This window comes from Eriocheir sinensis, chromosome 33 (assembly GCF_024679095.1).
Source record: "Eriocheir sinensis breed Jianghai 21 chromosome 33, ASM2467909v1, whole genome shotgun sequence".
Classification (NCBI taxonomy): Eukaryota; Metazoa; Arthropoda; class Malacostraca; order Decapoda; family Varunidae; genus Eriocheir; species Eriocheir sinensis.
The window spans coordinates 4477781-4503635 of NC_066541.1; the positions used below are offsets into that span (position 1 = coordinate 4477781).

At 47.7% G+C, this 25855-nt stretch overlaps 1 protein-coding gene across 4 annotated transcripts in view; it reads left to right on the plus strand.

Annotated features, from left to right (window-relative positions):
• The first annotated feature begins 20503 nt into the window (after positions 1-20503).
• LOC127006594 (protein Wnt-1-like) overlaps positions 20504-25855 on the plus strand; it is a 96152-nt gene continuing 90800 nt past the window's right edge. For 2 of the 4 annotated variants that reach the window (XM_050876674.1, XM_050876673.1), the window contains exon 1: positions 20504-22129. In XM_050876674.1, coding sequence (XP_050732631.1) covers positions 22011-22129 — 119 coding nt within the window. In that variant the 5' untranslated portion in view covers positions 20504-22010. The remainder of the gene's footprint in view (positions 22130-25855) is intronic. The other 2 variants (XR_007759657.1, XM_050876672.1) reach the window with 1 other exon arrangement.

The following is a 25855-nucleotide window of genomic DNA, read 5'->3' on the forward strand; positions in this document are numbered from 1 at the left end:
CCCGCCAGGTACACTCCCCCCTCGCCACCTATCAACAGCCGGTACATTGTGTCGCGCGAGTTACGACGCGCGACACAATGCCTCGTTTTGCAGCCTTTTTTCTCTTTTCCGGGCTTGGTGTCGCGGCGGACTCGTCTTAATCCCCAGACTCATGTGTTTCCTTGCTCTTTGGTTCCTCTTCTTCTTGCTGTCCTTGCTCCTCGTCTTCTTCTTCCTGTTCTTGTTCATCTTTTTTTTTTAATTCGTCTTCTTTTTGTTCTTCTCTTCCTTTATATTCTTGTTTTGTTTTGTTTTCTTCTCTGTCTTCTTGTGCTTGTTCTTCTTTATGTTCTTGCACTTTTTCCTTCCTTCCTTTTAGTCGCCTCTTTTTTTATATATATATTCTTAGTTTCATGTGATTCTACCCCTTCTTTTTTATGTTCCTTTCTCTCAACATAATCATCATCTTGTTCTTGCACTTGTTCTTCTTTGGGTGAGAGATAGAGAGAGGGTGGACGAAGGAGAGAAGAAGAAAGAGAGAGAAGGAGGAAGGAGAGAAGAAGAAAGATAGAGAGACGGTGGACGAAGGAGAGAAGAAGAAAGAAAGAGAGAGAAGGAGGAAGGAGAGAAGAAGAAAGAAAGAGAGAGAAGGAGGAAGGAGAGAAGAAGAAAGAAAGAGAGAGAAGGAGGAAGGAAGACCGCAAAACAAAGGAAAGCAATGAATGGGCAGAGGAGAGAGATTAAGACGTAAAAGGAGATGAGGGAGGGAGAGAGGGAGGGAGAGAAGAGGAGAGGGAGAGAAGGAGGGAGGGAGGGAGAGAAAGGACAAGGACATGAAATAAAGAAAACAAGAGACAGTGTAAAAAAAAATAATGAGAGAAGCGACTGGAGAAGTAATGAGAGGAGGAGGAGGAGGAGGAGGAGGAGGGAGAGAGAGAGAGGGAGAGAGAGAGAGAGCTTAAGAGGTGGTTTATGAGGGTCAAAAATATGCCTCATAAAACCTGGAAACTCATGACTACACCCTCACAATGGCGACGATTTACACCTGTCTCAGCACGCAGGTAAGGTGGTGGTGGTGGTGGTGGGGGTGGGGTGGGTGGGGGTAGGGGTGGGGGTGGGGGGTGGCGAGTTGCAAAAGGAATGATTAGAAATAGGTGCAGAACTAAAACGGAAAGTAGTAGTAGTAGTAGTAGTAGTAGTAGTAGTAGTAGTAGTAGTAGTAGTAGTAGTAGTAGTAGTAGTAGTAGTAGTAGTAGTGGTAGTAAAATTAGCAAGAGAAGTAGCAGTAATAACAACAAAATCAACACAAACAATCAGTACAAAACAAAACAAACACAAACACACACACAAAAACACACACCTCACAAAATACCTGCCTGCTCATTAACGTTTGGGCCGCGACTCAAACGTTCTCAATTAACGTTTGTGGTGTCAGTCAAACGTTTTCCCGAGGGGGCGGCGCGGCGGCATTCCCTCACGCGGCCGCGCTCCGACGGGACACACCTGAGGCTGAGATGTGTGCTCCCAGGTAATGCTATGTTGATTACCTGCACGTGGAGGAAGGTGTGGCCCGGGGGGGGGGGGGGGGTGGGGGAGGGAGAGGAATAGTGATGAGAAGGAGGGAAACACGAATTATGGCTTAGAAGAGGAAAGAGATGAATCAAAAGAAAGATAATACAAAAAGAAAATATATAAAAAGGAGAGAAAAGGGAAGAGGAAAGGAAGAAGGGGAAGGGAGAGTGAGGGAGGGAGAGGAATAGTGATGTGAAGGAGGGAAAAGAAGAATTATAGCTTTGAAAGAGGAAAGAGATGAATCAAAAGAAAGAGAAGGAAAATAGATAAAAAGGAGAGAAAAGGGAAGAAGAAAGGAAGGAGGGGAAGGGAGAGGTAGGGAGGGAGAGGGATAGTAATGTGAAGGAGGGAAGAGACGAATTATAGCTTTGAAAGAGGAAAGAGATGAATCAAAAGAAAGAGAAGGAAAATAGATAAAAATGAGATAGACGGGAAGAAGAAGAGGAAAGAGATGAATCAAAAGAAAGAGAAGGAAAATAGATAAAAAGGAGAGAAAAGGGAAGAAGAGAGGAAGGGGGGGAAGGGAGAGGTAGAAAGGGTGATGTGAAGAAGGGAGGAGGGAAAAGGAGAAGAATTATAGCTTGGAAGAGGAAGGAGAAGAGTGATTACATAAAGAAAATAGAGAAAAGAGAGAGGAGGGAGGGAGGGAGAGTGATGTGTAGGAGGGAGGAGGGAAAAGAGGAAGAATTACAGCTCAGAAGAGGAAAGAGAAGAGTAACTACATATATAGAGAATAGGTAAAAAAAAAAGGAGAGAAGAGGGAGGGAGGGAGGGAAGGGAGGAGGGAGAGGGGGAGGAAGGGTGATGTGAGGAACAGAAGGAAGAGGAGAAATATAGCTTAGAAGAGGAAAGAGAAGAGTAGCTACATGTAAAGAGAACAGATGAAAAAGGAGAAAGAAAAGAAGGAAGGAAGGAGGATCGGAGGATGCTGGGAAGGGAAAAGGAAAAGAATGACAGCTTAGAAATAGAGAGAGAGAAGAATAATTATAAAGAAAGGAAATAGATAAAATAGAGAAGAAGAAGAAGAAGGGAAAGGGGGAGGGGGAGTAGGGAGAGAAGAAGAGGGAGAGACAGGAAGAGTGAAATGCGGGAGGAAGGGAGGGAAGGAAATGAAGATATATAGCTTGAGAGAAGAAAGAAAGGAATAACGACAAAGAAAGAAAATATATGAAAGGAGAGGAAAGAAGGGGAGAAGGAAGGATGATAGAAGAGTGAGAAAAAAAAAGAATGATGGTAAAATAGAAAACAGGAATACGAACAGAGAGAAAATAAGAGAGAAGCAGAAAGGGAAGATGTTGTGAAGAGAAGGGAATAGAAGAAGAAGAAGAAGAAGAAGAAGAGGAAGAAGAAGAAGAAGAAGAAGAAGAAGAAGAAGAAGAAGAAGAAGAAGAAGAAAAAGAAGAAGAAGAAAAAGAAGAAGAAGAAGAAGAAGAAGAAGAAGAAGAAGAAGAAGAAGGGAATAGGAGAAGGAGGAAAGAATAAATGAGAGAAGAAGAGAGGGAGGAAAGATAAAGACATTATCTATTTAAAAGGGAGAAAAAAAAGGAACAATACCAACTGGAGGAGGAGGAGGGAGATAGGGTGAAGGAAGGGAGGTGTGGGGGAGAATAGATGAATGAATGAAGGAAGGAAGGAGGTAAGGAGTGAGGAAATGGAGGAAGAGAAGGACGAAGAGGGGAGGGAAGGAATGAAGAAAGGAAGGGTAGAGAAAGTAGGGAAGGAGGGAAAGAGGAAAGGAAGGAAAGTAGGGAGGGAGGGAGGAAAGGGAGGAAGAGAAGGAAGAATAAGGGAGGGAAGGAATGAAGAAAGGAAGGGTATAGAAAGTAGGGAAGGAGGGAGGGAAGGAGGAAGGGAGGGAGGGAGGAAAGGGAGAGGCAATACCAAGGGAGAAAGATAAGTACTTAGAAGGGAAAACTACTTAGGAAAGGAATGAGGAGGAGGAGGAGGAGGAGGAGGAGGAGGAGGAGGAAGGGAAGTACTCGGAAGGCATTTACGTTTTTCTACCGTGAGTTTAAGGAATCCAAACCTTTTTCACCAACAAAAATATAAACAACAACCTCTCCCACTCCTTTTCCTCCTCCTCCTACTCCTCCCCCTCCTCTTCGTCCTCCCGTCCCCTCTCCCCTTCTTCCTTTTCCTCCATAGACCGTATCTCTCACTCTCTCTGTTCCCTTTATTTTACTCCTCCTCCTCCTCCTCCTCTTCTTCGTCCTCCCTTCCCCTCTCCCCTTCTTCCTTCCTTTCCCTCCATAGACCGTATCTCTCACTCTCTTCGTTCTCTTTATCTTACTCCTCCTCCTCTTCCTCTTCTTCCTCCTCTTCCTCCCTCTCCTTCTTCACTCCCATCTTTCCTCCTCTTTACATTCCTTTTTTAATTCTATTTCTCTCAGTAAGATTTTATTTATGATGCGAAAATGGGGATAAAGGATAAAGACGCATGAGAACAACAAGGAGGAAGAGAGAGAAAGGGAGAATGGAGGAAAAGAGAAGAAAGAAGAAGATAAAGAGGGTAAGGATAGAGGAAGTAATGCTAGGAATAGGTGAAAATGAAAGAAAGGGACAAGAAAAATAAACTGAAAGAAGAGAAAAGAGAGAGATAAAGAGACAGAAAAGAAGGAAATGGAGGAATGAAATTAACGAGCAGGGAAGGAAGAGGAAGGAGGGAAAGGGATTGATAGGCAATAAAAAAGGGGAGAGAGGAAGGGTACGTGGAGGGAAGAGGGAGGGAAGAAGAAGGGAGGGAAATAGAAGAATGATGTTAATAAAGGAATAGGCCAAGTGGAAAGGAAAGAAAATAAGGAGGGAGAAAAGGAGTGGTAGGACGTTAGGAAAGAAGGGAGGAAAGGATCATAAAGGGAAGAAAAGGGAAGAGGGAGGGAAGGGAGAAAAGGAATTGGGAGGAAAGAAGGAAGAACGAGAGATGAATGAGAGGGAAAAGGGAGATGAGAAAGAAGAGATAGGAGAGAGAGGGAAAAGAGGGAAGAGAGGGAGGAGGAAAGGAAAAGGATAAAGAGGCAGGGAAGAGAGAAGAGGGGAAAGAAAGGGGGAAAAGAAATGGAGGAGAGGAAAGAAAGGGAAGAAGGAGGAAAGAAAAAGGATGTAGGAGGAGGGACGAGAAAGGGAAGAGAGGAAAGAAAGTGAAGAGGGAGGAAAAAAAAAAGGTATAGGAGGGAAGAGAGGAGGATGGGGGGGGGGGGGGGCGGAAGAGGGAGATAAAAATGGAGGTGGGAGAGAAGTGAGGTTATAAGAAAGATAAACATAATTATTTTGTGTTCTTTAAGAAGGGGAGAAGAATTAAACTATTTTCAGCCTACTACTACTACTACTACTACTACTGCTACTTCTACTACCACTCCTCCTCCTCCTCTTCCCCCTCCTCCTACTACTACTACTACTAATATTACCACCACCACTATTTCACCACCACCATCACCTCCTTCATCCTCACCACTCATTACACTGCCCACCACCACCACCATCACCCTCCCCCTCCACCACCACCACCTGGGCCCCGGCAAGGAGTTATTGTACACTAAGGAAGGTTGTGACAGTCTGAAGAGGCTACGACAATCAGAAACCCTCCCCTCTCTCTCTCTCTCTCATAAGCCAGTCTCTCTTCGGATCTCATAAGTGTAGTGTTGGAGTTGCTGAGGTGGTGGTGATGGTGATGGTGGTGATGGTGATGGTGGTGGTGATGGTGGTGATAGTGAACGCAGTGTAGTTTTCGTTAAACGGATGATGATGTTTGTGATGGTGATGATAATGTGAAATCGACGTGTGGTTTCCGTTATAACTGGTGGTGATGATGGTGATGGTGATGATGGTGATGGTAACGTGAGTTCGAGGTGGTTATGGTGTGGTTGTCGTAAGAACTTGACGTTATAGTGATGGTGACGGTGGTCGTGGTGGTGGTGGTGGTGATGGTGGTGGTGGTGGTGGTGGTGGTGGTGGTGGTGGTGGTGATGGTGGTGGTGGTGATAGTGGTGGTGGTGGTGGTGGTGGTGGTGGTGATAGTGGTGGTGGTGGTGGTGGTGGTGGTGGTGGTGGTGGTGGTGATAGTGGTGGTGGTGGTGGTGGTGGTGATAGTGGTGGTGGTGGTGGTGGTGGTGGTGGTGGTGATAGTGGTGGTGGTGGTGATAGTGGTGGTGGTGGTGGTGGTGGTGGTGGTGGTGGTGGTGGTGGTGATAGTGGTGGTGGTGGTGGTGGTGGTGGTGGTGGTGGTGGTGGTGGTGGTGGTGGTGATAGTGGTGGTGGTGGTGGTGGTGGTGATAGTGGTGGTGGTGGTGGTGGTGGTGGTGGTGGTGGTGGTGGTGATAGTGGTGGTGGTGATAGTGGTGGTGGTGGTGGTGGTGGTGGTGGTGGTGATAGTGGTGGTGGTGGTGGTGGTGGTGGTGATAGTGGTGGTGGTGGTGGTGGTGGTGGCGGCGGTAACTCGTCCCCAGCCACAGGTGTAAAAACAGATGACAAACGGACGAAAATATGAGAGACAAATGAAGATCAACAGAAAACGGGAAGCGGAAAAATAGTGAAAAAATGACAAACGTGTAAGACGAAAAAAAAAAAAAGTATGAGAAGAAAATATTTTAATAATAAATGAGGATGATTATTACCCATCAGTTGGCGGTCACTTTTAATCAGTCAGAAAATGGTTAAAAATAGATATAAGTAAATTTATAACGTGAAAAGTGATTCAGAATAAATAAAATGTCAAGATAAATATGAAGCAGAAAAGTTATATTATGTGTGTGTGTGTGTGTGTGTGTGTGTGTGTGTGTGTGTGTGTGTGTGTGTGTGTTGAAGTATAGACAGGTACATACCAACACTATTTTGCCGAGTTTAGGAGGAGGAGGAAGAGGAGGAGGAGGAGGAGGAGGAGGAGGAGGAGGAGGAGGAGGAAGAAGAGGAGGAGGAGGAGGAGGAGAAGGAGGAGGAGGAGGAGGAGGAGGAGGAGGAGGAGGAGGAGGAGGAGGAGGAGGAGGAAACATGGGAACGTGGAAAGGCAAGCAACAGGAAGCCTACTGATCCATTACGAGGTTGCCCGCTCTGGTGATCTAACATGCTCGACAGGCACTTGGCGCCTGTAGCAGGGATCAAAGCACCTCGGTACGTACGTTCAGTTTACTCTTGGTGCAACGAAGTAACGGTCGATGTGATTTTAAAATGAGTTGATGGTTTCCGCACTTACTACTGCAGGAGGGTTGTTCCAGTGGCGAATGACTCTGTTTGAAAAGAAACTCCTGACAACGTCTGCATTACATTGCCTTGAATAGGTAGACCATTATTTCTTGTTCTGAGAAGGTTTGTAGTTTAAAGGACTTGGAGTGATCGACGTTACTGAGCTTCTTCATGTACTTGTGTTACTGGATCATATCTCCTCGTAAGCGTCTATTTTACAGCGTAAGGACACTGAGTCGACTGAGTCTGTCTTTAAGCGGCAGAGCCCTCAAGGGTGGGATTATTTTCGCGGCACGTCGCTGAACCCTCTCCAGTAGTTCAATGTCCTTTTTTTAATTATGGGACCAGACCTGTAACGCATGTTCTAAGTAACGCCTTACCATTGCTTTACATAACGTCTTACTTTCAAAGTTCTTGGCTATGAGCCAGATAATAGAAGGAGGAGGAGGAGGGGGAGGAGGAAGGAAAAGAAGAAAAAAATATATTAGAATCATTTAAACAAACAAAAAAGAGAATGAGGAAATTAGGAAATCATAGAAGAAAAAATAAAATGTCATTCTCAAACACACACACACACACGCACACACACAGACACACACACACACACTCACACACACACACACACACACACACACACACACACACACACACACACACACACCTGCCCGCCATCCATCCTCCTTCAGGTAAACTTAATACAACTGGAATCTGATCTCGCTCCCACACTTCACCTTCGCACACCTGAGGAAGAGGAGGAGGAGGAGGAGGAGGAGGAGGAGGAGGAGGAGGAGGAGGAGGAGGAAGTATGATAATCAATTAGAAGGAGACAGGAAGAGAGGAAGGAAGGGGGGAAGGAAGGGAGGAAGGGAAGGGAGGAATGGAGGGTAGAAGGGAGGAAAAGAAGGTGTGGGCTTTTAAGTTGACAGGGCACTTGGTTTTCTCTCTCTCTCTCTCTCTTACCTAACAATTTTTACCTTTCCTATTTTACCTGTGTCATATCTATTATTACTACTACTGCTGCTGCTACTACTACTACTACTACTACTACTACTACTACTACTACTATTACGAGTACCACCACCTTGACTTCCTTTTTTCTATTAATATTCAAATCTTCGTTTTCTTTGATCACTTCCATCTCCTCTGTATTTTCTCCTCCTCCTCCTCTTCCTCTTAATTCTCCTCCTCCTCCTCCTCGGGCACCACAAAGCCTCGCTAAATCACCAAATATACCTGCAATTAGCGCGAGACCACACCTGAGAACCTGCTATATTTGCGTCCGGACAGGTAAGGTAGGGGAGGGGGGGGAGAGGGAGAGGAGGGAGAGGAGAGGGGGAAGGGGAAGTAGAGGAGACGGGGTATGAGGGAGGAGGAGGAGGGATGCTAGAGGTGAGAAAGAGTGTGGGAAAGAGGGTGAGAGAAGGGTGAGACTGGGTGAGAAAGGTGAGGGAGAGGGTGAGAAACGGTAAGGGAGGATAAAACACGAAGAAAGGGTGAAAACTTGGAGAGAGGGTGAGGGAGATGAGAGTGGGAGAGGAGGGGGAGATAGAGGAAGGTGAGGGGGAGGAAATGATGAGAGAAGAGTGAGGGTGAGAGAGTAAGGTAAAGAATGAGGGAGAGGAAAAGGATGAGGGAGGCGAGGCATAAGGAAAATTTAATGCAAGGAAATGGAGGTGAGGGAGAGGATGGGAAAATAGTCGGCATAGGGAAGGGAGAAAAGATAAAAATGATGGTAAGGGAGAAAGGAAAGGGAAAGTTAAGGGAAGGGAAATGGTAAGGGAGAAAGGTTAGGGAAAGTTAAGGGGAAGGGAAATGGTAAGGGAGGAAGGGAAGGGAAGGGAAAGTTAAGGGGAAGGGAAATGGTAAGGGAGAAAGGGAAGGGAAAGTTAAGGGGAAGGAAAAAGGTAAGGGAGAAGGGGAAGGGAAAAGGTAAGGGAGAAAGGGAAGGGAAAGTTAAGGGGAAGGGAAATAAAGGTTAGGGAAAGTTAAGGGAAGAACAGAAGGTTAAAGTTAAAGGAAAGGAAAGTTAAAGGAAGGGAAAGTTAAGGGAAGAAAACAAGAGAAAAGGGAAGGGAAGCCAAGGGGAAATAAAGGTTAGGGAAAGTTAAAGGGAAAGGGAAACGAGTGAAAATAAGGACACAAACATGAATGAGGAAAGAGCGAGAAAGAGATAAAGGAGAAGAGAAAAAGGTGTAAGATGATGAGAGGAAATGTTGGGAAGATGGACTGATGAGAAGGGTTGAGATGAGGAAATATATAAAGAAAAAAATAAAGATACAAAAAGATAAAAATAGAGAAAATAAGTATGGAAAAATGAAAAATCCGAAAAAAAGAAGAAAAAAGTTAGGACTGAGATGAGAAAATAATAGAAAAAGAGGAGAACTAAATATAAGTAAAGAAAATAAATATGGAGAAATAAAATAGGACAAGAAAAGAAATAATGTGGGAAAAGGAAGAAAAATTGAAAAGGAGCAAATATGAAAAAAAAAGATATAGAAAAAAAGAAAACAACAAATCCAGAAAATAATGAAAAAACTGAAAATGGATAAAATGAAAAACGGAAGAAAGAGAAAATGAAAAAAATATAAACAATGAGACAGAAAAAAGAAAAGAAAGATGCATAAAGTTAAAAATCTATAGAAAAAATACAGAAAAAGAGAAACAGAGAAAAAAAATAAATATAAAAAAAATCGTTAAACCATGAAAGTATAGAGCCAAGGGGAGGCGGTTCGAACCCGTGCCGCCTCAGGAAGGGTACCCAGTCATAAACCCCCAGCCACAACCTAAAAAAAAAAAAAAAAAAAAAAAAATAACAACAAGCCTATGTTATGAGCATGGGTAAAAGGTGCCAAGAAGAAGAAGAAGAAGAAGAAGAAGAAGAAGAAGAAGAAAAAGAAAAAAGAAAAATAATAAAAAGGATAAAAAGAAATAGAAGAAAAAAAGAAAAAGAAGAAAGAAAAGAAAAAGAAGAAAAAGGAAAAGAAGAAAAAGAAAAAGAAGAATAGAAAAGAAGCAAAAAAGAAAAAGAAAAAGGAAAAGAAAAAGAAAAGAAAAAGAGAAAAAGAAAAAGGAAAAGAAGAAAAAGAAGAAAAGAAGAAGAAGAAGAAGAAAAAGAAGAAAATAAGAAGCCAGCGAATATTAGAATTGTAACGGGGAACGCTGACCAACTTGATGAAGGAGGAGGAGGAGGAGGAGGAGGAGGAGGAGGAGGAGGAGGAAGATGAGGAGGAGGAACGAATTACAGAATCAGTGGGAGAAAGAGGAGGGAAAAGAGAGAGAAAAAAAAAACAGTGAGGAATGAAGGAGGAAGAGCAGAGAAGATAGAAAAGGGTGAGGAAGGATGGAGGAGGAGGAGGAGGAGGAGGAGAAAAAAAAGAGAAATAAGGAGGAGGAAGAGAAAGAGAATGTGAAGGGTGAGGAAGGAAGGAGGAGGAAGATAAAGAAGAAGAAAAGTAAGGAAGGAAGGAGAAGGAGAATAAAGAAAAAAAGAAGGAAGGAAGGAAGGAAGACGCGGAAAAAAAGAAGGGTGAGGAAAATGAAGGGTGAGGAAGAGGAGGGGGAGGGGGAGGAGAAAGAGAAGTAAGGAAGGAAGGAGAAGGAGAATAAAGAAAAGGTGAAGTAAGGAAGGAAGGAAGGAAGAGGAGGAACAGAGAAGGATGAGGAAGAAAGAGAATGGGGAGGGGGAGGAGAAAGAGAAGAGAAGGAAGGAAGGAAGAAGGAGAATAAAGAAAAAGAGAAATAAGGAAGGAAGGAAGGAAGAAGAGGAAAAGAGAAGGGTGAGGAAGAAAGAAGATGGGGAGGGGAAGGAGAAAGAGAAAGAGAAAGAGAATGAGAAAGGTAAGAATGGATGAGGATAATAAAGTGCAAGGAAAATAAAAGGAGGAAGAAAGTAATGATATATTTTTTTTTTTTACCGTATATACTTTGTGACGTGTAATTATTTGCTTGACGGGGAGAAATGAGGTGAAATTCTCTCTCTCTCTCTCATAAGCTTCCTTCCAGTTTCCCTTCTTTTCCTTTTTCAACTTTCTTTTCTTTCCTCCATTATTCTTTTTTCCTTTCTTTCTTTCTCCTTTCTCTTCCCTTATTATACCTTTCCTTGGACTCTCTCTCTCTCTCTCTTCCAATCTTTCTTTCCTCCACTCTTCTTTTTTTTCCTCTCTTCTCATTTATTCTTTTCTATATTTTTCGCCTTTTCTTATTAATTTCCTCTCTCCTTCCATCCTCTCTTTTTCACAGCTATTCATCTTCTCTCCCTCTCTTCCTTTTCTCATTTATTCCCTTTCTTCCATCTTCTCTTTTATTATCTTGCATGTAAATTTTCTTCCCTTCCTCCCTTTATTCCATCTTCTTTACTTATTTCCTCCTTCCATCTTCATCGTTATACCTGTTCTCTCCTTCTCCCCTTTCTCTCTTTCCACTCTCTCCACATAACTCCACCTTTCCTTATTTTCCTTTTTCGTGAAGTCTTTTCGCTTGGTCAGACCTTCATATTCCCTCTTTTCCTCCCTCTTTCTCATTCTTTTCTCTCCTTCTTCCACACGACTCCACCTCTCATATTTTCCCCCCCCCCCCCCGCCGCCGTTTCTTCCACTTTCCCCTTCCCTTCTTCCCTTCTTTAATTCACTCCACTTGCTCAAACCTCTTTATTTCCTCCTCCACATAACTCCACATCATCGCATTCCCTCGCTCCCTTCATTCTCTCTGCCTGCTTAACTCCCCTTCCTCTTTCCTCCCCACATACCTCCACCTATCCTTATCTTCCTCTCTTTCTCCATTTTCTTCGCTTGCTTAAACCTTTTATTCTCTCTCTCTCTCTCTCTCTCTCTCTCTCTTCCCCATCTCCCTCTCTCCCCCTTTTCCACATTTCATTATCTCTCTTTTTTTTCCTCCACCTTTTCTCCATTCTCTAACTTGCTCAATTCTTCCTCCAATCTCCCTCCCTCTCTTCCCTCCACATAATTTCATCTCCTCTCATTCCCTCCCTTCCTCCATTCTCTCTGCCTGTTCAACTCCTCTCTCCCTCTCTCTCTCCCTTCTCTCCACATAACTCCACCTATCCTCATTTTCCTTCCCTTCCTCCATTCTCTTCGCTTGCTTAACTCCTCCTCTTCCTCCTCCATCTCTCTCATCTTTTCTTCTCTCCATTTTACTCCACCTTTCTTCCCTTTCATCTCTTCTTTCTCCATTCCTCTCGTCTGGTCAACTTTTCCTCCTCCTCCATCTCTCTCCTCCCCTCTCTTCCACATAACTCCACCTTTCTTAATTTTCTTCCCTTCCTCCATTCTCTTCGCCTGTTGATTTCTTTCTCCTCCCTTCTCTCTTCTTCCTTCCTCTCTCTCCTTCGCTCCACTCTACGTAACTCCATTTCACCTCCTTGCTGCCCCCCTCTTCAATCCCCCTTCCACCACACCCTCGCATGGCTACACCTCCACATCTCACAGGTATACACAGGCATCCACCTCCCTTGCTTATTACTTTTACGGGCCTAACGAGGGAGCGGGCCGGCGTGCGCTCCTCCCCCTCCGCCGTGTCATTATGCACTGAGGCGGGCGGGTCGGTGGGCCGCCTCAAGTACCCGGCGGACGTCCCTTTAGGATAAACACATATTGGGCGTCAGGTGCGCGGGCGGGGGCGAAACACTCACTCCTTTACGATAATAATTAAGCGAGGGCGATCATTATTCCCGGATCGATTCATCTTATCTTCACCTGTAATCAGTACCCGGGGCGAGGCCTGAGGCGCGCCGGACACTTAGCCAGGTAAGACCCAGGTAAGATGAAACACATTGTTAATCAAGGAACCTGCCCGGCGGAGAGGAGCGGCTGCCTCACTGCGTCTCGTGGGTGGTCACACGGCGCGCAGGAGGAGCAGGAGGAGGAGGAGGAGGAGGAGGAGGAGGAGGAGGAGGAGGAGGAAGAAGAAAAACCCCGCTAACATGAACCTCCCTGCTCTCACCACATGCATCATAGCCTCGACTCTTGTTCTGCTTCTATTACTGGCGAAGGCGCAGACGGGGGGGGGAGGAGGGGGAGGGAGAAGAGGAGGGGGAGGTAAACTAGGGGTGCTGAGATCTTGGGGAGAAAGAAAGAAGGGGAGAGAGGGGGAAAGGGGGAAAGGGAGGAAGGTGAGGAGGGGTGCTGAGGTCTTTGGGGGAGAGAAAGAGAGGGGGAAGGAGGGGGAAGGGGAGGAAGAAGGTGAGGAGGGGTGAAGCTAGGGGTGCTGAGGTCTTTGGGGAGAGAAAGAGAGGAGGAGAGAGACAGGGGAGGGGGAGACAGACACGACAGAAAACGCTCCCCGGCGACTCCACACAAGCTCCCATGAAATTGAATAGGATCTCCATAGAGGACTTAAGGACGCCTGAAGGAGGGTCGGGGGGTCCTTATCGTGCCATTATCGTCTTAGGCAAAGGACGCTTATGGGGGATCCTGGAAGATAGGGGGGTGGGGTGAGGGGCGGAGACCAGGGGAGGGGAGACCAGGGCGGGGAGAGACCAGTGGGGAGGAAGGGAAGGACTAAGGGGAGGAAAGACCAGGGCGGGGGTGAAGAAGACCAGGGCGGGGGAGAGAAGAAGACCAAGGGCGGGGAGAGAGAAGAAGACCAGGGCGGGGAGAGAGAAGAACACCAGGGCGGGGAGAGAGTAGAAGACCAGGGCGGGAGAGAGAAGAAGACCAGGGCGGGGGGAGAGAAGAAGACCAGGGCGGGGAGAGAGAAGAAGACCAGGGCGGGGAGAGAAGAAGACCAGGGCGGGGAGAGAAGAAGACCAGAGAGGGGAGAGAGAAGAAGACCAGGGCGGGGAGACAGAAGAAGACCAGGGCGGGAGAGAGAAGAAGACCAGGGCGGAGCGAAGAAGACCAGGGGGGGGGGAGAGACGAAGACCAGGGCGGGGAGAGAGAAGAAGACCAGGGCGGGGGGAGAGAAGACCAGGGGAGAGAGAAGAAGACCAGGGCGGGGAGAGAAGAAGGCCAGGGGAGGAGAAGAAGACCAGGGCGGGGGAGAAGAAGACCAGGCGGGGAGAGAAGAAGACCAGGACGGGGGGAGAAGAAGACCAGGGCGGGAGAGAGAAGAAGACCAGGGCGGGGGAGAAGAAGACCAGGGCGGGGATAGAAGAAGACCAGGGCGGGGAGAGAAGAAGACCATGGCGAGGAGAGGAGAAGACCAGGGCGGGGGGAGAAGAAGACCAGGGCGGGGAGAGAAGAAGACCAGGGCGGGGGGAGAAGAAGACCAGGGCGGGGAGAGAAGAAGACCAGGGCGGGGGAGAGAAGAAGACCAGGGCGGGGAGAGAAGAAGACCAGGAGGGAGGAGAAGAAGATCAGGGAGGGGAGAGAAGAAGACCAGGGCGGGGAGAGAAGAAGACCAGCGAGGGGAGAGAAGAAGACCAGGGCGGGGAGAGAAGAAGACCAGGGCGGGGAGAGAAGAAGACCATGGGCGGGAGAGAAGAAGACCAGGGCGGGGGGAGAGAAGAAGACCAGGGAGGGGGGAGAGAAGAAGACCAGGGAGGGGGAGAAGAAGACCATGGCGGGGAGAGGAGAAGACCAGGGCGGGGGGAGAAGAAGACCAGGGCGGTTGGAGAAGAAGACCAGGGCGGGGAGAGAGAAGAAGACCAGGGCGGGGAGAGAGAAGAAGACCAGGGCGGGGAGAGAGAAGAAGACCAGAGCGGGGAGAGAGAAGAAGACCAGGGCGGGAGAGAGAAGAAGACCAGGGCGGGAGAGAGAAGAAGACCAGGGCGGGGGAGAGAAGACCAGGGCGGGTGGAGAAGAAGACCAGGGCGGGGAGAGAGAAGAAGACCAGGGCGGGGAGAGAGAAGAAGACCAGGGCGGGGAGAGAGAAGAAGACCAGGGCGGGGAGAGAAGAAGACCAGGGCGGGGGGAGAGAAGAAGACCAGGGCGGGGAGAGAAGAAGACCAGGGCGGAGAGAGAAGAAGACCAGGGCGGGGGGGGAGAAGACCAGGGCGGGGGGAGAGAAGAAGACCAGGGCGGGGAGAGAAGAAGATCAGGGCGGGGAGAGAAGAAGACCAGGGCGGGGGGAGAAGAAGACCAGGGCGGGGGGAGAAGAAGATCAGGGCGGGGAGAGAAGAAGACCAGGGCGGGGGGAGAAGAAGACCAGGGCGGGGGGAGAGAAGAAGACCAGGGCGGGGGGAGAAGAAGACCAGGGCGGGGAGAGAAGACCAGGGCGGGGGGAGAAGAAGATCAGGGCGGGGAGAGAAGAAGACCAGGGGGAGGAAAGAGACGACGAGGGGAGAAAGAGACCATGGGGAAGGAAGGAAGACCAGGGAAGGGGAGACGAGGCTGGGGAGACTGTAAACTTAATGTAGACGTCAAGGAAGCGAGGAGGAGAAGGAAGGGCCGGGGAGAATAGCTGAGTCGGTCCTTCAAGCCCTTCAAGCCAGGCCAACACCGGAGAAGGGGGGCGGGGCTACGCGGGAGATGAAAGACGCACCGAGCCAATCAGAACCCGCCGTGCGTCCCTCAGATCCGCCGCGCCGTGTTCTTATTGGCGGAGCGGCGGCGGAGGGCGGGGGTTCGATGCGGGGTCTCCACCAACCTACGTTATTAGAGAAGGCAGCGGACAGGAGGCAGCCTTGCAAATGGTTCGAAGCGTAATTAAGACTGCAATGTTACTAAGTCCTCCAGTGCCCCCCTCCCCCTCTTTAACCCCCCCCCCCCTTCACTTTGCCTAATGACGTGTGAGGGTGATTGAGGCTCGTTCCCCCTTTTCTCCCCTCTCCTTCCTTTTCTTCCTTCAGTGAGGCAGGGTGGGTGAAAGGGTGAGTGAGTGTGCCCGCCTCTCGCAATCACCTCTCACCCCCAATCACCCTCACCCCTGTCCACCCTTGATCACCCCTGTCTCTACCCCTGCCTGCCCCCCCCCTCCCCCCCACGAGGCTCCACACACAGGGCTTCGCTACACTCCCATGGCAAGTCCTCTTCTTCCTCTTCCTCTTTTTTCTATCTGTAATACCTTTCCCTCTTCTTCCTCTCTTCCTCTTTCTCCTGCTCCTTTTCTCCCCTTCCTCTTCCTCTTCTTCCTCTTATGAACCCCGCTTCCTCTTGTTCCTCTTCCTCACTGCATTCTTGATTTTCTCCTCCTCCTCCTCCTCCTCTTCCTCTTTATTATATGGATCACTTCTTACTCATCACATCCACTATACTTTTCCTCTTTATTCTTGTTCCTTTTACTCTTCCTCTTCTTCCCTATCTTCCTCCTTCAGTGACACTCCTTTCTCTCCTCCCTCCTCATTTTCCTAGTGATTATTTTATCTTTTTATTTCTTCGCTTTCCTTTCCTTCCTATTACGACAGCTGTTTTTCTTATTTCTCTTAATGTTCCTCTTCCTCTAAGTTGTGTGGATCCAAGTCTTCCCTGTTTCCTCTTTCTTTTTCCTCTTGTCCTCCTCTCTTCTCTCTCATTCTCTTCTTTCTCCTCCTCCTTTTTGTTCTATGAGTTATGATACGTTCTTACTCTGATTCCTCCTTTTCAAATTCATCATTATCATCATCGTCATCACCATCATCTTCATAGTCGTGTGCATTGTTCTCTTTCAGTATTTCGTATAATGAGTTTCCTTTTCGTCTTTGTTTTCTTGTTTTCTTTCTATCCATCAATCTTTCTATTCTGTCACTTTGTCTTCTTTCGTTGTTCTGTTCTCCTTCCAGTCCTTTGTCTTCATCTCTCTCGCACTGTTTATCAACTATCCATTATTCTCTTAACTTCCTTCCTCGTCCTCTTTCAATTCTCTCTTCCTCAATTTCTCGCATTTCCTCTCTCTCGCACTCCTTATCCATTATCCATTATCTATTATTCTCTTAACCTCATGTCCTCTTTCTTATTCCTCTTCTTCTATTTCTCGCACTTTTCTCTTTATCCACCAGTTCTTTATTCTCTATCTTCTGTCTTTCTTCCTGTTATTCTTCATCTTTCACCGCCTCTGTTTTCTCCTCCTCCTCCTTCTCCTTCTCCTCTTCCTCTTTGTCCTCATCTTAGTCTTAATTTGTCTTCCAAGCAGTCAACTACGCACATCTCTTCCTCCTCCTCCTCCTCCAGAAGATTATAATAAACTGCCTCTTTACAACGCCTCCTGGACACGTATTCCTCTTGCCTCTTGCCTCTTAAAGCATGGCGGGAAAACAAGCGTGTCCGGGCCTTAAAACCGCCTCTTACTCGTCTCGGGAGGGAAAAAGCTTAATAAGTCTGGTAAAAATAAATAAGGATAAGAACTTACCACTAGGGAGGAGAGGGAGGAGAAGGAGGAGGGGCAATCTGTCAGGTGAGTTTGTTATTATCTCAATCAGTCTTTTTTTGTTGTTGTTTTATGTGTGTGTGTGTGTGTGTGTGTGTGTGTGTGTGTGTGTGTGTGTGTGTGTGTGTGTGTCCCACCTCACCTGGACATAAGGACAGGTGTTTCAACATTAATTAGGTAGCAGGTGATGAACCCAGCTTACCCTAATCCTCCTCCTACTTCCTCCTCCTCCTCCTTCGCCTCCTCACATATTTCCTATCCCATATCCTTTTCAGTCCTTATTCATATCTCCTTCCCCCTTTCATCGTCTTTCTCCTTTTCTTATTTTCTCTTCACCTATCTTACTGTCACCCTTTCTATTCAGCTTGTCTCGTCTAATATACTCTTTATCTCTCTTCCTTTCCTGCCTTTCTCATTTATCTCTTCCCCCTTTCTTTCCCTTCACTCCCTTCCTTTTCATCTTTACTCTTTATCTCCCTTTCACTTTCCTTTCTCCTTTACTCTCTTTTCCCCTTCTTCCTCTCCTGTCTTTTCCTTTTTATCTCCTCTTTTCCTCTTTTCACTTCCTTCCTTATATTGTCGTCCACTCTCATCTACTCTACAGTTTTCGTCTCTTTTTTTTTTTCTTTTTCTCTTTTATCTTCTTTCCTCACTTGTTCTGTCTATACTTTTCTTCTCCTCTCATCTCCTTTCTCCTTCTCATCTCCACTTTCTCCTCTACCTCCACCACCTGCAAATTAATCTTCCGGCGCGCATGTGTGTGTGTGTGTGTGTGTGTGTGTGTGTGTGTGTGTGTGTGTGTGATCCGTGACAGCTGCTCAGTAAGACCATCTGGGGTGAAGGGTGACGACGATGATGACGATGGTGAAGATAGTGAAAGTGATGAGGCGGTGTCCATAGGGTGTTGACGGGGTGAGGCAATGAAGGGGTGAAGATTGGTGATGGGTGATGATAGGGGTGCCAACTGAAGGGGTGTTAGGGTGATGAATGAATGGTGTTGGTGATGGGGTGTAAGGGTGACAGAGACGAGTGTGAGAGGGGGAAGGGGTAGACAAGGGTGAGGAAGGAGTGACAAGGGTGTGGGAAGAGGGTGATAATTAAGAACATAAGGGTGAGGGTATGAGAAGCTAAGGTGAGGGGTGAAAAGTGAGTGAGTGAGTGAGTGAGTGAGTGAGTGAGTGAGGGAGGGAGGGAGGGAGGGAGGGAGAGATGGAGGAAGAAACTGCGGGGGTGACGAACTAAAGGGTGCAAGATGAGGCAGTTTGCAAGGGTGTAGAGGGGGAAGGGGTGATGAAGGGGTGAAGAGAGGACTGAGGAAGAGGCGGAACACACACATGCATATACAAACAGACCGAAACACAACTAACAAAAGCTTAATCGCAAGAAACCAAAAAAAAAAAAAATAGCAATAACTTTAAAAAATATGGAATCGATAAAAAATAACAAAAGAATAACAAGAAAAAACGACTAAAAAATGAAAAAAAATGCGTAAAAGAGAGAGAGAGAGAGAGAGAGAGAGAGAGAGAGAGAGAGAGAGAGAGAGAGAGAGAGAGAGAGAGAGAGAGAGAGAGAGAGAGAGAGAGAGAGAGAGAGAGAGAGAGAGAGCAATAACATCTCAATTCTGACCACGTAGAAAGGTTAAGAAGTGCTTGTCTTTCTAGTCAGAGAAGAGAAGTGAAGAGAAGAGAAGTGAAGAGAAGTGAAGAGAAGCAAAGAGAAAGGTGAAGAAAAATGAAGAGTAGTGAAGAGAAGTGAAGAGAACAGCAGAGAAGTGAAGTGAAGTTACGCATGACGAGTAGACGAGAAGTTCCTGAACCCTTGACTTGGAGGAGGAGGAGGAGGAGGAGGAGGATGTGCATGAGAAAGAGAAGGGGTCGGAGGGGAAGGAGGAGGAGGAGGAGGAAGAGGAAGAAGAGGAAGAGAGGAAGAAGGAGATTGAAGATGAGAATGAGAAAGAGGAAGTGGAAGAGGAGAGGAAGAAGAAAGAGGAAGATGATGATGATGATGATGATGATGATGAAGAGGAGGAGGAGGAGGAGAAGGAGAGTGAAGAATAGGAGGGGAAGGAGAATAAAGATGAGAAGGAGGAGGAAGATGATAATGATGATGATGATGATGATGATGATGAGGAGGAGGAGGAGGAAGAATAGGAGGGGAAGAAAGAGAATAAGGATGAGAATGAGGAGTAGAAGGAAGAGGAGGAGGAGGAGGCAAAAGAAAAGGAGGAGGAGAAAGTAGACGTAGAAGAAGAACAAGGGGAATGAAAATGAAAATGAAAGGAAGGAAGAGGAGGAGGAAGAGAAGGAAGAGGAAGAGGAGGAGAATGAGGCAAATGAAGAGGAGGAAAAAGATGAGGAGGGGGAGTAAGTAGACGTAGAGGAAGAAGAACAAGGGGAATGAAAATAAAGAGAAGGAAGAGGAGGAGGAAGAGAAGGAAGAGGAAGAGGAGGAGGAGGAGGGAAGAACTCTCCAAACTTCCCCATTCAACATCTTCATCCCTTTCTTAAATGCCGCCACGCTTGTCATTGGCTGGCGTGACAAGATGCTTACGTTTCCCGGCTTCTGATTGGCCCAGTCACGGAAACGGAGTGGGGGGGGGGCGGGGGGGAAGGGGGGAGTGGAGGGGGAGTGGGGGGCGATGGTTCCTCCCACTCCTCCACTCCACAGCCTCGTCCGGAGCAATTACTGGCAATTAGCTTTAAGTGGTTAAGTCTCTCTCTCTCTCTCTCTCTCTCTCTCTCTCTCTCTCTCTCTCTCTCTCTCTCTCTCTCTCTCGCTCCACTCCCACGCTTACCACCCACAGTTCTTCCCTCTTCCACCTTCACCTCCTCCTCCTCCTCCTCCCCTCAGGCTCAGCTTAAAGACTTCTCGTTCGTAGTTGAGATGAGGAAGGGAGGAGGAAAGGGAGGAAGGGGGAGAGAGGATGGAGGGGTGGAAGAAGAGAATGTACTGGAGAAGGTGGAGGAGGAGGAGGAGGAGGAGGAGGGAGGAACTAATGAAGAGGGGTGAAGCAAGGGGGTGAAGGAGGAGAATGAGGGAGAAAGAAAATGAGGGAGAGGGAGATGAAGGGATGGAGGTGGAGAGACAAATGGGGACAGTGAGGAAAAGGAGGTAAAACAAGGAAAGGAGTGTATGGTAGGTGAGGAAAAGGTGAGAGGGGGAGAGGGGAGAGGGGGGAGAGGGACACGTGAGGGAGAGGTGAAGGAGGGGAGGGAGGAGAGAAGCAGAATCAGCAGGTAATGATCAAACGTTTAAAAGAAAAGTAGCAAAAAATCAATCAATAAATAATAAATCGTGTGTGTGTGTGTGTGTGTGTGTGTGTGTGTGTGTGTGTGTGTGTGTGTCTGGAGCGCCCAAACACCTGTATCGTGGTTTCGCGCACACACACACACACACACACACACACACACACGCACACACACACGCAGGCACGCTGGAAACACATCTACATATACATCATTACGAGGCCGCACCGGAGCGCCGCGTCCCGCCCAGCGCCGCCCAAACCCGCCCTTGCGTCCCCCGCCACACCGCCGCCGCCGCCGCCCAGCCCTTGTGTAATAACGAGTCGCATCAGATTATATAGATATTCCGACATGCTGCTCACGGCCGTAATTAGAAACACGGTGCGCGCCGCTCGCCTCGGAGACTTCAACGGGATCGGCGGGCGGAGGGCGGCGGGGCGGGGCGGCGCGGAACGGGGCGGGGCGGGGCGGCGTGCAAGGAGGGCGAGGCGGTGTGGGTCGAGGCGTTCAGGGCCCAGCTGGTGCGGCGGTCAAGGAGGATATTAAGATATGGCCCGGTATAAATGTGTGTGTGTGTGTGTGTGTGTGTGTGTGTGTGTGTGTGTGTGCAGCGGCGGGGCTGCCACACGTTGGGGCCGCCGCACACCTGCTAATTCCACGCATGCGCCCTGACCTGCGTTGCCGCATGTCTCCCGCCGACCGGACTTGCCGTCCTATTATCCAGCTTGTTTCGGGCGCGGGGGTTGTTTTTTAGCGTGCGGTGGTGCGGGGGCGTCGGGGCCGAGGCGGCAGCAGCGGCAGACGGCAGCCTGGCGGGACGCGGCAGCTGTGGGGGAGCTTCCGAGGTGCAAAAGTCGGCTCCCTTTGCTGAGTGTCTGACCCGCCCGGAGCCCGCCTCTCGCGGCGGCAGCCTCAAAGCCGATCACACGGGCCGTACCCTCAACGCTCACCTCATCTCCTGGGGACCCGCGGCCCGCGCACCGCCTGCCCCGCACCACACCCGCGCCTCTCGCCCCGCCCCGCGCCGCGCCGCGCCGCCTCCCATCCTTACACGATTTACCTTCGAGATAAACACACTTGTCGCCGCTTCCATAGGAGGGGACAGGCCCGGGGAGCGAGTGAGGAGTGAGTGAAAGGTGTGAGTGTAGTGAGAGGTGTGAGTGTCGCCGCGTGCCGGGCTGGCCAGCGGGCCGCCCCTCGTCGCTACTCTTGCCCAACGCGGCGGGAAGTGACGGCGTCAACCTTCTCGGAAGTGACATGTTGTTCCACTGAATCAGATCCTGTCGCCGGGAATATATAGGCGGCGGCGGCGGCGCTGTGTTCACTGTCTTGACGCGCTCGAGGCCACACGGGAACTGTGTGGGGGGCCAAGCCGCGGCGCAGCCCAGAAAACTACCTGTGAGTGAGGCGCTGATGGGGACGCCGGGCCCCTGGGTGTTCTGTAGCGTTAGGTGAGGGAGGGTCGAGCGTGAGTCTCTGGGGCGTGACTCACGATGGGTCGCTCGTTACAGTGCCGCGGCGAGGACACGGACGCAGCGCTCCACGCCTGGAAATGAAGATACGCACGCCAGCGCCCTGACCAAGGCTGCAGCAGAGGGAGCCGCGTCAGCGCCTGCCAGTGACAGTGCCAGGCTAGTGTTCAGACCAGTGCCCAGTGCCCGGCGGTGCCGCGACACAGTGCCAAAAGGTGTCGGAGAGTATGCGCGGGGCCGCGCGGGTGCCAGCGGCCTCCCAGACACAGTGACGCCTCCAGCCTCCCGCCGGTGCCTCTCGCCCTCCCGCTGTGTCCGGAGGTCGAGGATGAGGTTCGGGGGGCGGGGGCGGGCGGGGGCGGGCCACCTCCTGCCGTGGGCCGCCCTCCTGCTCCTCTGCATCAGCGTCACCAGCACGGAACGCACGCGGCGGGAACCCAAGTGGTGGTGAGTACACTTTGCTTTGTGTGGTGATGTGCGCACCTTTCTCTTGGAGTGATGTTTTTTGTGGTCTACCCTTTTTTGTTTTGTATTTTTCAGTCCTCTTCCTTCTTTTATCTTCACCCTCCTATCATCTGTTATCTGTCCTCCTCCTCTCTCTCCTTCCCTAATAACTCCTTGCCTTCCTTCCCTCCGTGCACGCACGTACGCGCGCGCGCGCGCGCACTCACACACACACACACACACACACACACACACACACACACACACACACACACACACACACAGGTATGTGTCATTAATCACTTAACCACACCAATCACACACCACATCGCTTGACTAGAATAAAAAGAAAGGGAGTAAGGCTGTACAGGGAAAGGAAATGTATATAAAGGAAGCCCACAAATATGTAAGGAAAGAGAAGACAATCAGAAAGACAAATAAGCGAATGGTTGTTAAGACAAATGAAAAGAGGAGTACAAACAAGTATAAAAATATAGATAGACTTTTATATACACAGAGATATAGATAGATCAATAGAAGATTGAGATACAGACAGATAGATAGATAGATAGATAAGTAGATGTGTAGATAGATGGCTAGATAAATAGATAAATAAATAGGTAGATAGACAGATAGAAGATAGATAGATAGAGTGGTGGATAGATACAGACGGACAGGCAGCCAAACGGACAGACAAGTTTTCAGCGAGTGTCAACCGGAGTCAATCAGATTGTATCAAGAACCTGACCCGATTCGGATCAGAAATCCAATACTTTTCAATACTTTCTTTCTTTCTTGAGAGAGAGAGAGAGAGAGAGAGAGAGAGAGAGAGAGAGAGAGAGAGAGAGAGAGAGAGAGAGAGAGAGAGAGAGAGAGAGAGAGAGAGAGAGAGAGAGAGAGAGAGAGAGAGAGAGAGAGAGAGAGAGAGAGAGAATGGAAATAACAAAGAACCACTAATTCCACATGCAAACCAAGTCACACAGACACACACACACACACACACACACACACACACACACACACACACACATCCCTACCTCCCCACGCCTCACATATCCTTCCTCCTTACCTTAACTTCACCCCCCACCAAAAAAAAAAAAAAAAAAAAAAAAAAAAACCTAAAACAACACCTACACGCGACTTTATGGCTACGTGTACACCTGGGCGGGTAGGCGTGTGTGTACCTGTGTGCTAAGGTGTCGCCGCCCTTTGATGTGCGTTGCGTATGTGGGTGCGTCGCCCCGCCATTACGCAAACTGGATAATATCAGGATCCCCCGCGCCCCCCCGTGTGCAGGTGCCTCGGGGGGCCATTAGGCGGCACAGGTAACCCTCGGGGGACGATAATTACAGGTGTTCCTACAGGTGGGTCCCGGCGGTGATGCGCGGCTTGGGAAATGCTAGACACTTTTTTCCCGGGTAACTGACGTGGTTTTCCTTGCCCTTACTGCCTCTGTTGTTTTATTTTGTGCTTGTAGAGGTTCGGACTATTTTGGAGGTAAAGTCAAAATCACTAATTACAGAGAGTTAGGTAATCTACAGGTGGTGTTTTCTTTTCTCAACCACGGCTAATGTGTTTATTTTTTTCCTTTTATTTCCGCTCTTCTTTTGTATACTTGTAGAGGATTGAAATACTTTGGGGTATAGTCTTTCATTTCTTCTTTCATTTCTGTCATTTCTCTCGTTTTTTCTTGTTTTTCCTTTTCCGTATAATTTTCTTTCTTTTGCCTTCCTTCCTTTCTTCATTAAAGCTGACAAATGCAAACGTTTTTCTTAGGTAATTTTCAGTATCATTTTTCTTTCTTTTGCCTTCCTTCCTTTCTTCATTAAAGCTGACAAATGGAAACGTTTTTCTTAGGTAATTTTCAGTATAATTTTCTTTCTTTTGCCTTCCTTCCTTTCTTCATTAAAGCTGACAAATGCAAACGTTTTTCTTAGGTAATTTTCAGTATCATTTTTCTTTCTTCTACCTTCCTTCCTTTCTTCATTAAAGCTGACAAATGCAAACGTTTTTCTTAGGTAATTTTCAGTATAATTTTCTTTCTTTTGCCTTCCTTCCTTTCTTCATTAAAGCTGACAAATGCAGACGTTTTTCTTAGGTAATTTTCAGTATAATTTTTCTTTCTTCTACCTTCCTTTCTTTCTTCATTAAAGCTGACAAATGCAGACGTTTTTCTTAGGTAATCTACATATGGTCGTTCCTTTCCCTTCTCTTCCCTTATTCTCTTTTCATTATTTCCTTTATCACCGTTTTTTGTTTTCCTCTCACATCATTGTTAATATCTGCTAATAAACAGGCTTGCAGAGGCCGTACACACACCATGGGTTATTATTAAAATTCAATATTATACATTTTTCCCACGTTGATCTATGTTTTTCGTGCTGTTAATTGCTGCTATTCTCAACATGTGGTTATAAGATATTTAAATAGAGCAGAAATATGGTGAAATTAATGATAATATGTTTACGAGATATTTTTTTTCTCAGGTGATATGTATAAATTTTCCCTCCTCTATATATACGTTTCTTTCCATATATTCTATCGTCTTATAACCTTGTAGAAACTTTAAATATATTGTGAATAAAGACAAAACATTCCATTTGATCTTTTTACTGTTTTTTAGGGCAAAGTAATTTAAGCTTTAACTCGCTTTTTGTTGTTGTAACTGTCTTATGTATCTTTAAATCATTCAAATACAGTAAAATAGATGAAACATTCTTTAATTTTTTTCTTGGTCTTTACACTTTCATAAGGAAAAAGAGAAAACATTCTATCCTTTTTTTTCGGGCAATGCACAATCCTGTCCTAATCTGTTCCGGTTTTCTGGGCAATTCATTATTTTGTAAGTAAAACAGAAGATAAAACATTCTACAATATATTTTTTTCTATTTTGGGGGCAATTCATATTCCCGCCATCAACTTCTGTCCTCTTGTTGACATTCTATTTCATCACAAAGTCAACTTGTATACGTGTTCGGCTTGCAGGAGCGCCGAAAACCAGGGCGAGCCACTCCATTACTCAACGCAACTTATTCGGCTTTTCCTGACAGTCTATTTTATTATCATGTCGCCTCGTACGTGTTCGGTCTGCAGATGCGCCGGAATGAAGGCGGAACATTAAATTACCCTCAACTTACGGCCCCAAAATGTGCTGCGGATGACGGCAAGAATTAATACCCCAAGTTTTCTCCCTTCCCCCGCTTAGTACGCGCCAGGAGCGAGTGTGAGGGGAATAATATTGTGTGTTACTTGGTGTGTTAAAAGTCCCCAGCGAACTCCACTCTTCTTCTCTCGATCCCTCCTGTGTGTTGTGGGTATAGGGTGTTCGATTCCCCCAACGAACCCCAACGAACTCCACTCTTCTTCTCTCGATCCCTCCTGTGTGCTGTGGGTATAGGGTGTTCGATTCCCCAACGAACCCCAACGAACTCCACTCTTCTTCTCTCGATCCCTCCTGTGTGCTGTGGGTATAGGGTGTTCGATTCCCCAACGAACCCCAACGAACTCCACTCTTCTTCTCTCGATCCTTCCTGTGTGCTGTGGGTATAGGGTGTTCGATTCCCCAACGAACCCCCAACGAACTCCACTCTTCCAACGAATTCCAACTCCACTCTTCCCAACGAATTCCCAACGAACTCCACTCTTCTTCTCTCTATCCCTCCTGTGTGCTGTGGGTAAGGTGTTCGATTCCTTGGGCCGCATTATTCAAGATTTCTGCGCCCAAGCACA